Raw genomic sequence first — 12,500 nt, 5'->3', positions numbered from 1 at the left:
AATAACAACAAATAAAGATAGAATACTATTAAGTGTAAAAAAAACGACGACAACATTATGATTGTACAATATCATCTATTTTTTAAACAAAAAAAACAATCTGAAGTTGTCTTTATTTTTATTTTTTAGCAGTCCGGCCCACTTGGGAGTAGATTTTTCTCCATGGTGGCCCCCCCGATCTAAAATGAGTTTGACATCCTTGTATTACAGTCATTGTATGACTGGGCTCTGTAGAACCTGTGCTAGCGTTAAATAAATCGTGCCGTGACCCGGCCCAATTATTCCAATCCAAAAGGAGGGAACTCGAGCTCGGGTCCAAATGCTCACATTAGCAAAAACATCAAGTGGTCCAGAGTTTGGTGCAGTTGGCCTAGTGTGAGTGGCCTCCATAGTCCATTGTACATGACCCACAAACCTACTTTGTCATGGAAATTAGATGTACTTATTGCAGACATTGTTGTTTTTTTGTGTGGTGCACACTTTCAGATGGTTCCTGTAGGCCAGGGGTCGGCAACCCAAAATGTTGAAAGAGCCATATTGGACCAAAAATACAAAAAAAATAATCTGTCTGGAGCCGCAAACAATTACAAGACGTATATAAGTGTTATAATGAAGGCAACACATGATGTAAGTGTCTATATTAGTTATATCAGCCTACTATCAAAATGGACTATGTGTCGCGATCTTCGTTGACAGAAATGTTGAAATGTAATATTTATTATACACATTTTTACAACATTGGAAAACATGAGTAAAACTTCTTCTTCTGTCTTAGAATGGCCAAAGGTATAGATGTGTGTGTCCAAGTTAATGGATTTATTACACACTTTGCAAACTGGGTAACGTTTGCTGTGGTCTGGAACAACATGGCACACTAACAACTATCAGAAATGCAGCCAATGTTACATACAGATAATGTGTCATGAAACATGGAACAATAAACTAAATACACAAGAGGACATAAGTAAAGGAATATAAATGAGCTCAAATATAGCTACAAACGAGGCATAATGATGCAATATGTACATACAGCTAGCTTAAGCATGTTAGCATTGATTAGCTGGCAGTCATGCACTGACCAAATATGCCTGATTAGCACACCCAACAAGTCAATAACATCAATATATCTCAATACAGCATAAAACGTTTGGTGGACAAAATGATACAATGAAGGAGTGGCATAAAACACGTCTTTCTGTGGCAGCGTCGGAGAAAGTTGTACATGCAAACAAGCTGTTGCGTCGCAGTCCGCACAACAGTGAGTTCAAGGGCCGCTGAAATTAGCATTTTTGGAAAAAGCTCCATGGAGCCACCAGGGCGCCGCTCGAGAGCCGCGGGTTGCTGACCCCCGCTGTAGGCTGTTGCTTTGATTATTTTGACATACCAATGCTTTAATTATTGCCACTGACATTCCAGTGTGGGCAGTAGGATGGTAAGGCGGGGAAATATTGACAAATCTTGACACAAGAACACGCTCGACATCTTTTTCCAAGTGAAACAATGCAAAAATCTTAAGCTGTCATCTTGAAACTCCTACTGTACCAAGTCGACTTGAACCAGGTTTCATTTCCAAGTCAGGGGTGTCCAAAATTTTCCACTCAGGGCCACACACCGAAACATCAAAACTATGCGGGGCCATTTAGGTAGTTTTCATTTTCAAAACCATTACAATATATAGATTTTTTTTAACCTTTAGGCATACTTGCCAACCTTGAGACCTCCGATTTCGGGAGGTGGGGGGAGGGGGTGGGCGTGGTCGGTGGCGTGGCTAAATATAAGAAATATATAAGAAATACTTGACGTTCAGTGAATTCTAGCTATATATATATATATATATATATATATATATATATATATATATATATATATATATATATATATATATATATATATTTTATTATATATATAAAATAAATACTTGAATATCAGTGTTCATTTATTTACACATAACACTCATCTACTCATTGTTGAGTTAAGGGTTGAATTGTCCATCCTTGTTCTATTCTCTGTCACTATTTTTCGAACCATGCTGAACACCCAGTCTCTGATGATGCATTGCTGTGTGGCACGCACAAAAGTGCTTTCATCAAATGCACTAGATGGCAGTATTGTCCTGTTTAAGAGTGTCACAACATTGCTGTTTACGGCAGACAAACTGCTTTTCGGTATACAAAAAAGTGACTGCTGTTGTTGTGTGTTGTTGCCACGCTGGGAGGACGTTAATGAAACTGCCTAACAATAAAACCACATAAGAAACCAAGAACTCGCCCTCCATCATTCTATAGTTATAACGTGATTGGGCAGGTACGCTTTTTTATATTGTGGAGGACCTGAGTCCGCCTGAATTTCGGGAGATTTTCGGGAGAAAATTTGTCCCGGGAGGTTTTTGGGAGAGGCGCTGAATTTCGGGAGTCTCCCGGAAAATCCGGGAGGGTTGGCAAGTATGCCTTTAGGACTCCCCTCAAGTTTAATCCCAGGGACCCAGAAGTCATACAAATTTAAGAAATAAGTCATATTTTTACATCTAGGATAGGATAGGGATAGGGATAGGATAGGTCTTTATTGTCATTGCACAAGTACAACGAAACTTTGTTTTCAGCACAAACCCGTTCAAGATGAGACAAACAAACAGTGTACAGGGTTACAGAACAGGAACGCTGATGGGTCGCCACAAGGCGCCCCGTAAAAGATGGGGTAAAAGGTCAACGCTGGGGAAGGATGAGTAAAAAAAAATACAATCTAGAGTCTGGAGTGGGAAAAAACCTCCATAGCAAAGCACATATACATATTACAACGTACATCTCGAGATATCTAGCAACAGAGGGGAGGGAGTGGGGGGCCATGGTGGCAGGCCGCAGCTCTCAGGCGCTGCCCATCCTTCCATCTCCCCTATGGAATTTGTGTCATTTTCATTGTTTAATGTTTTATGTTGAAAGAAACCCTGTTTTTATGGCGAAAACACAAACTATGCAACATTTCCCCCCCAAAATGAGCCTTAAATAGGTCAGTTTTATTGTTTGAGCAATGACAAAAATAATGTGAATTATATGTGAAGTGAGTTATATTTATATAGCACTTTTTCTCCAGTGACTCAAAGCGCTTTACAAAGTGAAACCCAATATCTAAGTTACATTTAAAACCAGTGTGGGTGGCACTGGGAGCAGGTGGGTAAAGTGTCTTGCCCAAGGACACAACGGCAGTGACTAGCGGGGATCGAACCTGGAACCCTGAAGTTGCTGGCACAGCCACTCTACCAACTGAGCTATACCGCCCCAATCACACTAAATTTCTAAGGCAATTTCTCTTTAGCGCTGCCCTAGTGGCTCCCTGGAGCTTTTTCAAAAATGTATCAAAATAGAAAAAGATGGGGGGGAAAATATATATTTTTTGTTTTAATATGGTTTCCGTAGGAGGGCAACATGACACACACCTCTCTAATTGTTAAAAAAAAAAAACACTGTTTATATTAAACATGATTCTCTAATGAGAGTATTTGGCGAGCGCCGTTTTGTCCTACTCATTTTGGCGGTCCTTGAACTCACCGTAGTTTGTTTACATGTATGACTTTCTCCAACGATGCCACAGAAAGACATGTTATATGCCACTCCCTTCTTTGTCTCATTTTGTCCACCAAACGTTTTATGCTGTGCGTGAATGCACAAAGGTGAGCTTTGTTGATGTTATTGACTTGTTGGGGTGCTTATCAAGCATATGTGGTCAGTGCATGACTGCAAGCTAATCGATGCTAACGTGCTATTTAGGCTAGCTGTATGTACTATTGCATCATTATGCCTCACTTGTAGGTATATTTAAGCTCATTTAAATTCCTCTGTCTATTTAATGTATATCTGCATATGATCTATCTGTATGTAATATTGCCTGCATTTCTGATAGTGGTTTTAGTGCCGTTCTAGACCACAGCAAACGTAAGATTGGCGGTCCTTGAACTCACCGTAGTTTGTTTACATGTATGACTTTCTCCAACGATGCCACAGAAAGACATGTTATATGCCACTCCCTTCTTTGTTTCATTTTGTCCACCAAACGTTTTATGCTGTTTGTGAATGCACAAAGGTGAGCATAGATTGTTATAAATTGTGCAGAAAAAAAGCCGTCACTTGTGCCCTCAACATTATTGTGTTAACTTCTCAAGTATTTAAGAACGTTTTCGGAAGAATATTTACAGCAGAAGTGAAGAAACACGGAGCAGTTAAGAACTATTACCTTCCGACTCAAAAGTCCGAAGCGAGAGGAAGTAAACAAAACGAAAAAAACAGCGAAGACACTTCCCGCACCGGACATCCGGTTCTTCAAAAATAAAAGCGATACTTCAAAATAAAATACAACACCCTGTCTAGTTCATAATATAGCGCAACAACTGCTCAGTGGTCTAGTGCAGTGTTTTTCAACCTTTTTTGAGCCAAGGCACATTTTTTGAGTTAAAAAAATGCGGAGGCACACCACCAGCAGAAATCATTAAAAAACTAAACTCAGTTCACAGTAAAAAGTCGTCGCAATTGTTGGATATGACTTTAAATCATAACCAAGCATGCATCACTATAGCTCTTGTCTCAAAGTAGGTGTACTGTCACCACCTGTCACGTCACGCCGTGACTTATTTGGAGTTTTTTGCTGTTTTCCTGTGTGTAGTGTTTTAGTTCTTGTCTTGCGCTCCTATTTTGGTGGCTTTTTCACTTTTTTTGGTATTTTCCTGTAGCAGTTTCATGTCTTCCTTTGAGCGATATTTCCCGCATCTACTTTGTTTTAGCAATCAAGAATATTTCAGTTGTTGTCATGTTCGGATGTACTTTGTGGACGCCGTCTTTGCTCCACAGTAAGTCTTTGCTGTCGTCCAGCATTATGTTTTTGTTTACTTTGTAGCCAGTTCAGTCTTCGTTTCGTTCTGCATAGCCTTCCCTAAGCTTCAATGCCTTTTCTTAGGGGCACTCACCTTTTGTTTGTTTTTGGTTTAAGCATTAGATACCTTTTTACCTGCACTCTGCCTCCCGCTGTTTCTGACGTCTACAAAGCAATTAGCTACCGGCTACCACCTACTGATATGGAAGAGTATTACACGGTTACTCTGCCAAGCTCTAGACAGCACCGACACTCAACAACAACACATCATTTGCAGACTATAATTACTGGTTTGCAAAAAATATTTTTAACCCAAATAGGTGAAATTAGATAATCTCCCACGGCACACCAGACTGTATCTCACGGTACACTAGTGTGCCGCGGCACAGTGGTTGAAAAACACTGGCCTAGTGGTTAGAGTGTCCGCCCGGCCGAGTCATACCAAAGACTATAAAAATGGGACCCATTACCTCCCCCGTTTGGCACTCAGCGTCAAGGGTTGGAATTGGGGGTTAAATCACCAAAAATGATTCCCGGGCGCGGCTGCTGCTCACTGCTCCCCTCAACTCCCAGGGGGTGATCAAGGGTGATGGGTCAAATGCAGAGGAGAATCTCACCTCTAGTGCATACTTGCCAACCTTGAGACCTTCGATTTCGGGAGGTGGGGGGTGGGGGCGTGGTCGGGGGTGGGGCAGGGCGTGGTTGGGGGCGTGGTTAAGAGGGGAGGAGTATATTGACAGCTAGAATTCACCAAGTCAAGTATTTCATACATATATATATATATATCTCTACATCCTGAAAATATGCAAATAAAACTGTGTTTGGATAATTGATACTTCAAACTTGCATAAAAAATTATTAAGGAATATAACACAACTTGGCTTCTGAGAGCTTCAAAATGTAATGAAAAAAATGCTAAAGTTGTTGATAAACAAGCAATTATTTTAATAATTAAATATGGTCATTTTAAATGAATTGTTATGATAATTTAAAATTAATTATTTCAAATATGTTTATTTTAATGTATAATTCTAATGCCTGGATGTAATAAGGAGTCAGAAAAAATACAAATAAAAATACAATTAATTTTACCATACCATACCAACTTTATTTATAAAGCCCTTTAAAAACAAGCACAGTTGAAAAACAAAGGGCTGTACACCACAAAGAAATGGAGGCAAAGGACAGACTAAAAAATAACATTTAAAACAGAAATAAAAATACACATTTAAAAAGCAAATGTAAATTACCCTAAGAACAGTTTGTTAGATAAAAACAGTTTAAAAGTTAAAAACAGTTCAAAAAGTTAAAAGCTAAAAACAGTTCAAAGTCTCATGCTGGGTTAAAAGCCAGTGAATAAAAATGGGTTTTAAGAAGGGTCTTAAAAATAGCCAATTTTGATGTTTTTAGCAAAATATATTAAAAATTTATTTCGTTTTTTTTTTTTTAATTAATAAATATATTTATTTTTAGGTAAGATAAACATAATAATACAATTCACCTCTTGTCTTGATGATTTAGTTCTTGTCACCCTGTTGTCCTCCCGTCGTGAAAAAAAAGGCTGTCCTCACTCAGGTCCGCATGGAGCTGGAGGGGGCGTGGCCTCCAGCTCCGGCTGAAAATCGGGAGATTTTCGGGAGAATATTTGTCCCGGGAGGTTTTCGGGAGAGGCGCTGAATTTCGGGAGTCTCCCGGAAAATTCGGGTTAGGGTTGGCAAGTGTGTGACAATCATTGGTACTTTAACTTTAACATCACACTATCGCACAAAGAGTTGTATTGTGTTTTTATACATCACACACTTTTGCGTGGAAAATGTTGTACGCAACTTTTTCGGGCAAGTTTTGTGCGTGCGTGTGCATTTCCAGTCAAATCTCGACACCGCAAAGGGGGCCCCAGTTCAGGAGGGTGGGGGATTTTTTTTTAAGAGAAGCGATTATGACGACGACTGTTGCTAAAACCAGCTCTGTTACACACACACACATACACACACACACACACACACACACACACACACGCACACACACACACACACACACACACAGCTGTTCTATGCACGTCTTCACCACGCAGGAAGCAGAAGCGTGTGTGTGTATGCAGACCGCCACAGCTCTCAGTCTGACACTGAATGTGAGTGCGAGAACCCGTCCAAACCGTCGACCCTTTAGGGACGCGATGGAATTACTAACTAGTCTCAAGGCCGGCGTCACCCAGAGAGTCCTTCCTAACCGCCACTACTTTTTGTCTTAGCTCGGGTCACATGTTGCTGAGGCTGATTCGGTGTCTTCCTGTTTCTCCGCAGATCCATCGAGACACGGAGGCGTCCTTCCACCAGCCCCTCAACGCTCAGAACTCAGGTAAGAGTCGCCATAAAGCTCATCCCGTGGCACCTTTACATCCATACTCTTTGATTCTCTGCACCATTTGTGGCCATATCTCATTGTCTGTTTGGCCCTGGGTCGTTCCACATGTACAAAGCATGCAGCTGAAAGTGTCTGACTTGTACGCCTCACGCTGCTTTGTCTTGCCACTTCCTATGTTCAATCGTTGTTTTTTTTAAAACACCGTCACAGAGTTTCCGCAGGTCAATACAAAACATGACTTTGAATGGAATCTGTGATAATAAAGGCCTTAAATGTCATTAAGAAGCAGAGGTGGGTAGTAACGCGCTACATTTACTCCGTTACATCTACTTGAGTAACTTTTGGGATAAATTGTACTTCTAAGAGTAGTTTTAATGCAACATACTTTTACTTTTACTTAAGTATATTTATAGAGAAGGAACGCTACTTTTACTCCGCTACTTTTATCTACATTCAGCTCGCTACTCGCTACTAATTTTTATCGATCTGTTAATGCACGCTTTGTTTGTTTTGGTCTGTCAGACAGACCTTCAAAGTGCCTGCCTTACTGGTGATGTTTCACTTCGTTCCACCAATCAGATGCAGTCACTGGTGACGTTGGACCAATCAAACAGAGCCAAGTGGTCACATGACCTGACTTAAACAAGTTGAAAAACTTAATGGGGTGTTACCATTTAGTGGTCAATTGTACGGAATGTGTACTGTACTGTGCAATCTAATAATAAAAGTTCCAATCAATCAATCAACAATCAAAACTAAGTGTGAAGGAAAAAATATACTTTTTTTATTTCAACCGTACATCCCGTCAAAAGCCTCAAGACTGACCGCACATGAGGACGTTCCTGTCTTCACAATAAAAGTGCCGCTCCATCGCGCCTGCGCTTTCAAAACAAGAGTCTCCTAAAGCCAGCGCAAACAAGCTAGTAAGCTACGGAGTTTGACGCCAATGTATTTCTTGTAAAGTGTATAAAAATGAATATGGAAGCTGGACAAATAGGATGCCAAAAACCAACCAACCACTTTCATGTGGTATTAGACAGAAAGGAGGAACTTTTCTTCTCCTCCATTTGAAAACGTGGACGTTATCATCACGACTGTCTGATTACAATCAACGCAAGTCATCAGAATCAGGTAATACACCAACTTATATTCTAGTCTTCATTAAAGAAAGGAATCTATATGTTAAACATGCATGTATATTCATTAAAACACCTTTAACATGTAAACAAAAACAGCAAAATAAATACATATAAATTATATACTGTATATATCAATGTATATGTATGTATATATATATATATATATATATATATATATATATATATATATATATATGAATATATATATATATATATACATATATATATGTATATATATGATATGAGTGTGTATGTTACTCATCAGTTACTCAGTACTTGAGTAGTTTTTTCACAACATATTTTTTACTTTTACTCAAGTAAATATTTGGGTGACTACTCCTTACTTTTACTTGAGTAATAAATCTCTAAAGTAACAGTACTCTTACTTGAGTACAATTTCTGGCTACTCTACCCACCTCTGTTAAGAAGCATTAAAGCAGCACTAAGTAACTTTTCAACCTTCATAAAAGATGTTCATAATAGAGATGTCCGATAATATCGGACTGCCAATATTATCGGCCGATAAATGCTTTAAAATGTAATATCGGAAATGATCAGTATCGGTTTCAAAAAGTAAAATCTATGACTTTTTAAAACGCCGCTGTGTACACGGACGTAGGGAGAAGTACAGAGCGCCAATAAACCTTAAAGGGGAACATTATCACAATTTCAGAAGGGTTAAAACCATTAAAAATCAGTTCCCAGTGGCTTATTTTATTTTTCGAAGTTTTTTAAAAAATTTTCCCCATCACGCAATATCCCTAAAAAAAAAGCTTCAAAGTGCCTGATTTTAACCATCGTTATAAACACCCGTCCATTTTCCTGTGACGTCATACAGCAAGCTATAGCGACATTAGCTCGGATTCAGACTCGGCTTTCAGCGGCTTAAGCGATTCAACAGATTACGCATTAGAGATGCGCGGATAGGCAATTATTTCATCCGCAACCGCATCAGAAAGTCGTCAACCATCCGCCATCCACCCGGTCTAACATAATAATAATAATAATAATAACTGGGATTTATATAGCGCTTTTCTAAGTACCCAAAGTCGCTTTACATGTAGAACCCATCATTCACACCTGGTGGTGGTAAGCTACTTTCATAGCCACAGCTGCCCTGGGGTAGACTGACGGAAGCGTGGCTGCAGTTTGCGCCAACGGCCCCTCCGACCACCACCTATCATTCATCATTCAATTCACCGGTGTGAGTGGCACCGGGGGCAAAGGGTGAAGTGTCCCGCCCAAGGACACAACGGCAGCGATTTTTGGATGGTAAGAGGCGGGGAGCGAACCTGCAACCCTCAGGTTTCTGGCACGGTTGCTCTACCCACTACGCCATGCCGCCCCTTTAATCAAAACCGCATCCGCCCGTTTAATCAAAACCGCATCCGCCCGTTGTTATATATCTAATATAGACGATGCAAGGCACTAGTGAGGTTATAAAGCTTTTGCCTGTTAAAGAAAGGAGACTGATCCAATGCAGTACAGACATTCAATGCGTGCCACGCTGTCACGACCCAGACGCACGCGAGTGCGCAATCATATGGGAGCCGCGTTGAGCGCACCTCCAAGCGCGTTGAGGTGTGATGTCCCTCGCACCCGCAGTGGCTCCACCCGGGCTCGCGCCCGAGGCTTCAGCGCGTACCGCGGCGGCCATCCTACTCGTCGCGGCCTAGCCCTCGCGGCTCTCGCTGCCGGCGACGGCCGGGTATGGGCCCGACGCTCCAGCGCCATCCATTTTCAGGGCTAGTTGATTCGGCAGGTGGGTTGTTACACACTCCTTAGCGGGTTCCGACTTCCATGGCCACCGTCCTGCTGTCTATATCAACCAGGGTGAGCCCCACCCCTTTCGTGAGCGCACTGCGCGCGGAGTGACCCCTGTTACGCGCCCCCGGCAACAGGGGTGGCGGGCAGGTAAGCTGCGCGGGAGGAGCGCGCGGAGTGACCCCTGTTACGAGCCCCCGGCCACGGGGGTGGCGGGCAGGTAAGCTGCTTACCTGCTGTGCGTGACGCCGGCCGCGGCGAAGGCGGACGAGGCGGGGTGTCGGTGCGGTGGGCGCGGTGGTGACCCTGGACGTGCGTCGGGCCCTTCTCGCGGATCACCTCAGCTACGGCTCCCGGTGGGGCCCTCTCGGGGGAAGGGGCCTCGGTCCCGGACCCCGGCGAGGCGTCCCTTCTCCGCTCCGTAAAAGTGTCCATCTCTTTTTTTTTTTTTCTTCTGTTGTGGCATATGCAGCAGGTGCCTGCTCGTTTTTCGTATGTGGGTAACAACATTTAACTATGTATATATATTTCCGAATTGGTTTAGCTGCCACCCGCCTGAATCTGTTTAAAATCTAATTTTTTTTAATTTCAACCGCCCGACCCGACCCGCGGATAAAATCTATTTTTTTATTATTTCAACCGCCCGATCCGCGGATAATCCGCGGATCGGGCGATTGTGTCCGCAAACCGTGCATCTCTATTACGCATGTATTGAAACGGATGGTTGTAGTGTGGAGGCAGGTAGCGAAAATGAAATTGAAGAAGAAACTGAAGATATTGAGCCATATCGGTTTGAACCGTATGCAAGCGAAACCGACGAAAACGACACGACAGCCAGCGACACGGGAGAAAGCGAGGACGAATTCGGCGATCGCCTTCTAACCAACGATTGGTATGTGTTTGTTTGGCATTAAAGGAAACTAACAACTATGAACTAGGTTTACAGCATACGAAATACATTTGGCAACAACATGCACTTTGAGAGTGCAGACAGCCCAGTTTTCATCAATTAATATATTCTGTAGACATACCCTCATCCGCTCTCTTTTCCTGAAAGCTGATCTGTCCAGTTTTGGAGTTGATGTCAGCAGGCCAGGGAAGCTAGGGTCGATATTTTTCTCTTGATCATCTTCGGTGGCATAAGGGACGGTGTGAGCCAAGACATCCAGGGGGTTTAGCTCGCTCGTCTGCGGGAACAAACTGCCGCCATTGCTTGCCGTGCTAGCGAGGTCCTTTGTCCCTGAATTTCTCACACACTCCGGCAGATTCAATGGGGGTCTGGCGGCAGATTTCTTTGACTTTATCGTTGGAAATGCATCTGCTTTGAGTGTCGCAGGATATCCACACATTCTTGCCATCTCTGTCGTAGCATAGCTTTCGTCGGTAAAGTGTGCGGAACAAACGTCCAATTTCTTGCCACTTTCGCATCTTTGGGCCACTGGTGCAACTTGAATCCGTCCCTGTTCGTGTTGTTACACCCTCCGACAGTTGGAAAAACGGAAAATAACAGAGCTGATTTGACTCGGTGTTTGAGAAAATGGCGGATTGCTTCCTGATGACGTCATCGCTCCGAGAGCGAATAGTAGAAAGGCGTTTAATTCGCCAAAATTCACCCATTTAGAGTTCGGAAATCGGTTAAAAAAAGATATGGTCTTTTTTCTGCAACATCAAGGTATATATTGACGCTTACATAGGTCTGGTGATAATGTTCCCCTTTAAAGACACTGCCTTTGCGTGCCGGCCCAGTCACATAATATCTACGGCTTTTCACACACACAGGTGAATGCAAGGCATACTTGGTCAACAGCCATACAGGTCACAGTGAGGGTGGCCTTTTATACAACTGTAACACTGTTACAAATATGCGCCACACTGTGAACCCACACCAAACAAGAATGACAAACACATTTCTTGAGAACATCCGCACCGTAACACAACATAAACACAACAGAACAAATACCCAGAACCCCTTGCAGCACTAACTCTTCCGGGATGCTACAATATGCACCCCCCACTACCCTCTCCCCACCCACTACCATCTTCCCCCCAACCCCGCCCACCTCAACCTCCTCATGCTCTCCCTGAGAGAGCATGTCCCAAATTCCAAGCTGCTGTTTTGAGGCATGTTAAAAAAAAGTAATGCACTTTGTGACTTCAATAATAAATATGGCAGTGCCATGTTGGCATTCTTCTCCATAACTTGAGTTGATTTATTTTGGAAAACCTTGTTACATTGTTTAATGCATCCATCACAACAAAATTAGGCATAATAATGTGTTAATTCCACGACTGTATATATCGGTATCGGTTGATATCGGAATTGGTAATTAAGAGTTGGACATAATCGGATATCGGCAAAAAAGCCATTATCGGACATCT

General features: G+C 42.3%; 1 protein-coding gene across 3 annotated transcripts in view; it reads left to right on the top strand.

Moving 5' to 3' along the window:
* LOC133608457 (uncharacterized) overlaps positions 1–12,500 on the top strand; it is a 444,769-nt gene that overhangs the window by 247,693 nt on the left and 184,576 nt on the right. For all 3 annotated transcript variants that reach the window (XM_061963698.1, XM_061963697.1, XM_061963696.1), the window contains exon 10: positions 7,158–7,212. In XM_061963698.1, coding sequence (XP_061819682.1) covers positions 7,158–7,212 — 55 coding nt within the window. The remainder of the gene's footprint in view (positions 1–7,157; positions 7,213–12,500) is intronic.

Source organism: Nerophis lumbriciformis, linkage group LG06 (genome assembly GCF_033978685.3).
Source record: "Nerophis lumbriciformis linkage group LG06, RoL_Nlum_v2.1, whole genome shotgun sequence".
Taxonomy (NCBI): Eukaryota; Metazoa; Chordata; class Actinopteri; order Syngnathiformes; family Syngnathidae; genus Nerophis; species Nerophis lumbriciformis.
This window is presented reverse-complemented; position numbering and strand designations above follow the sequence as displayed.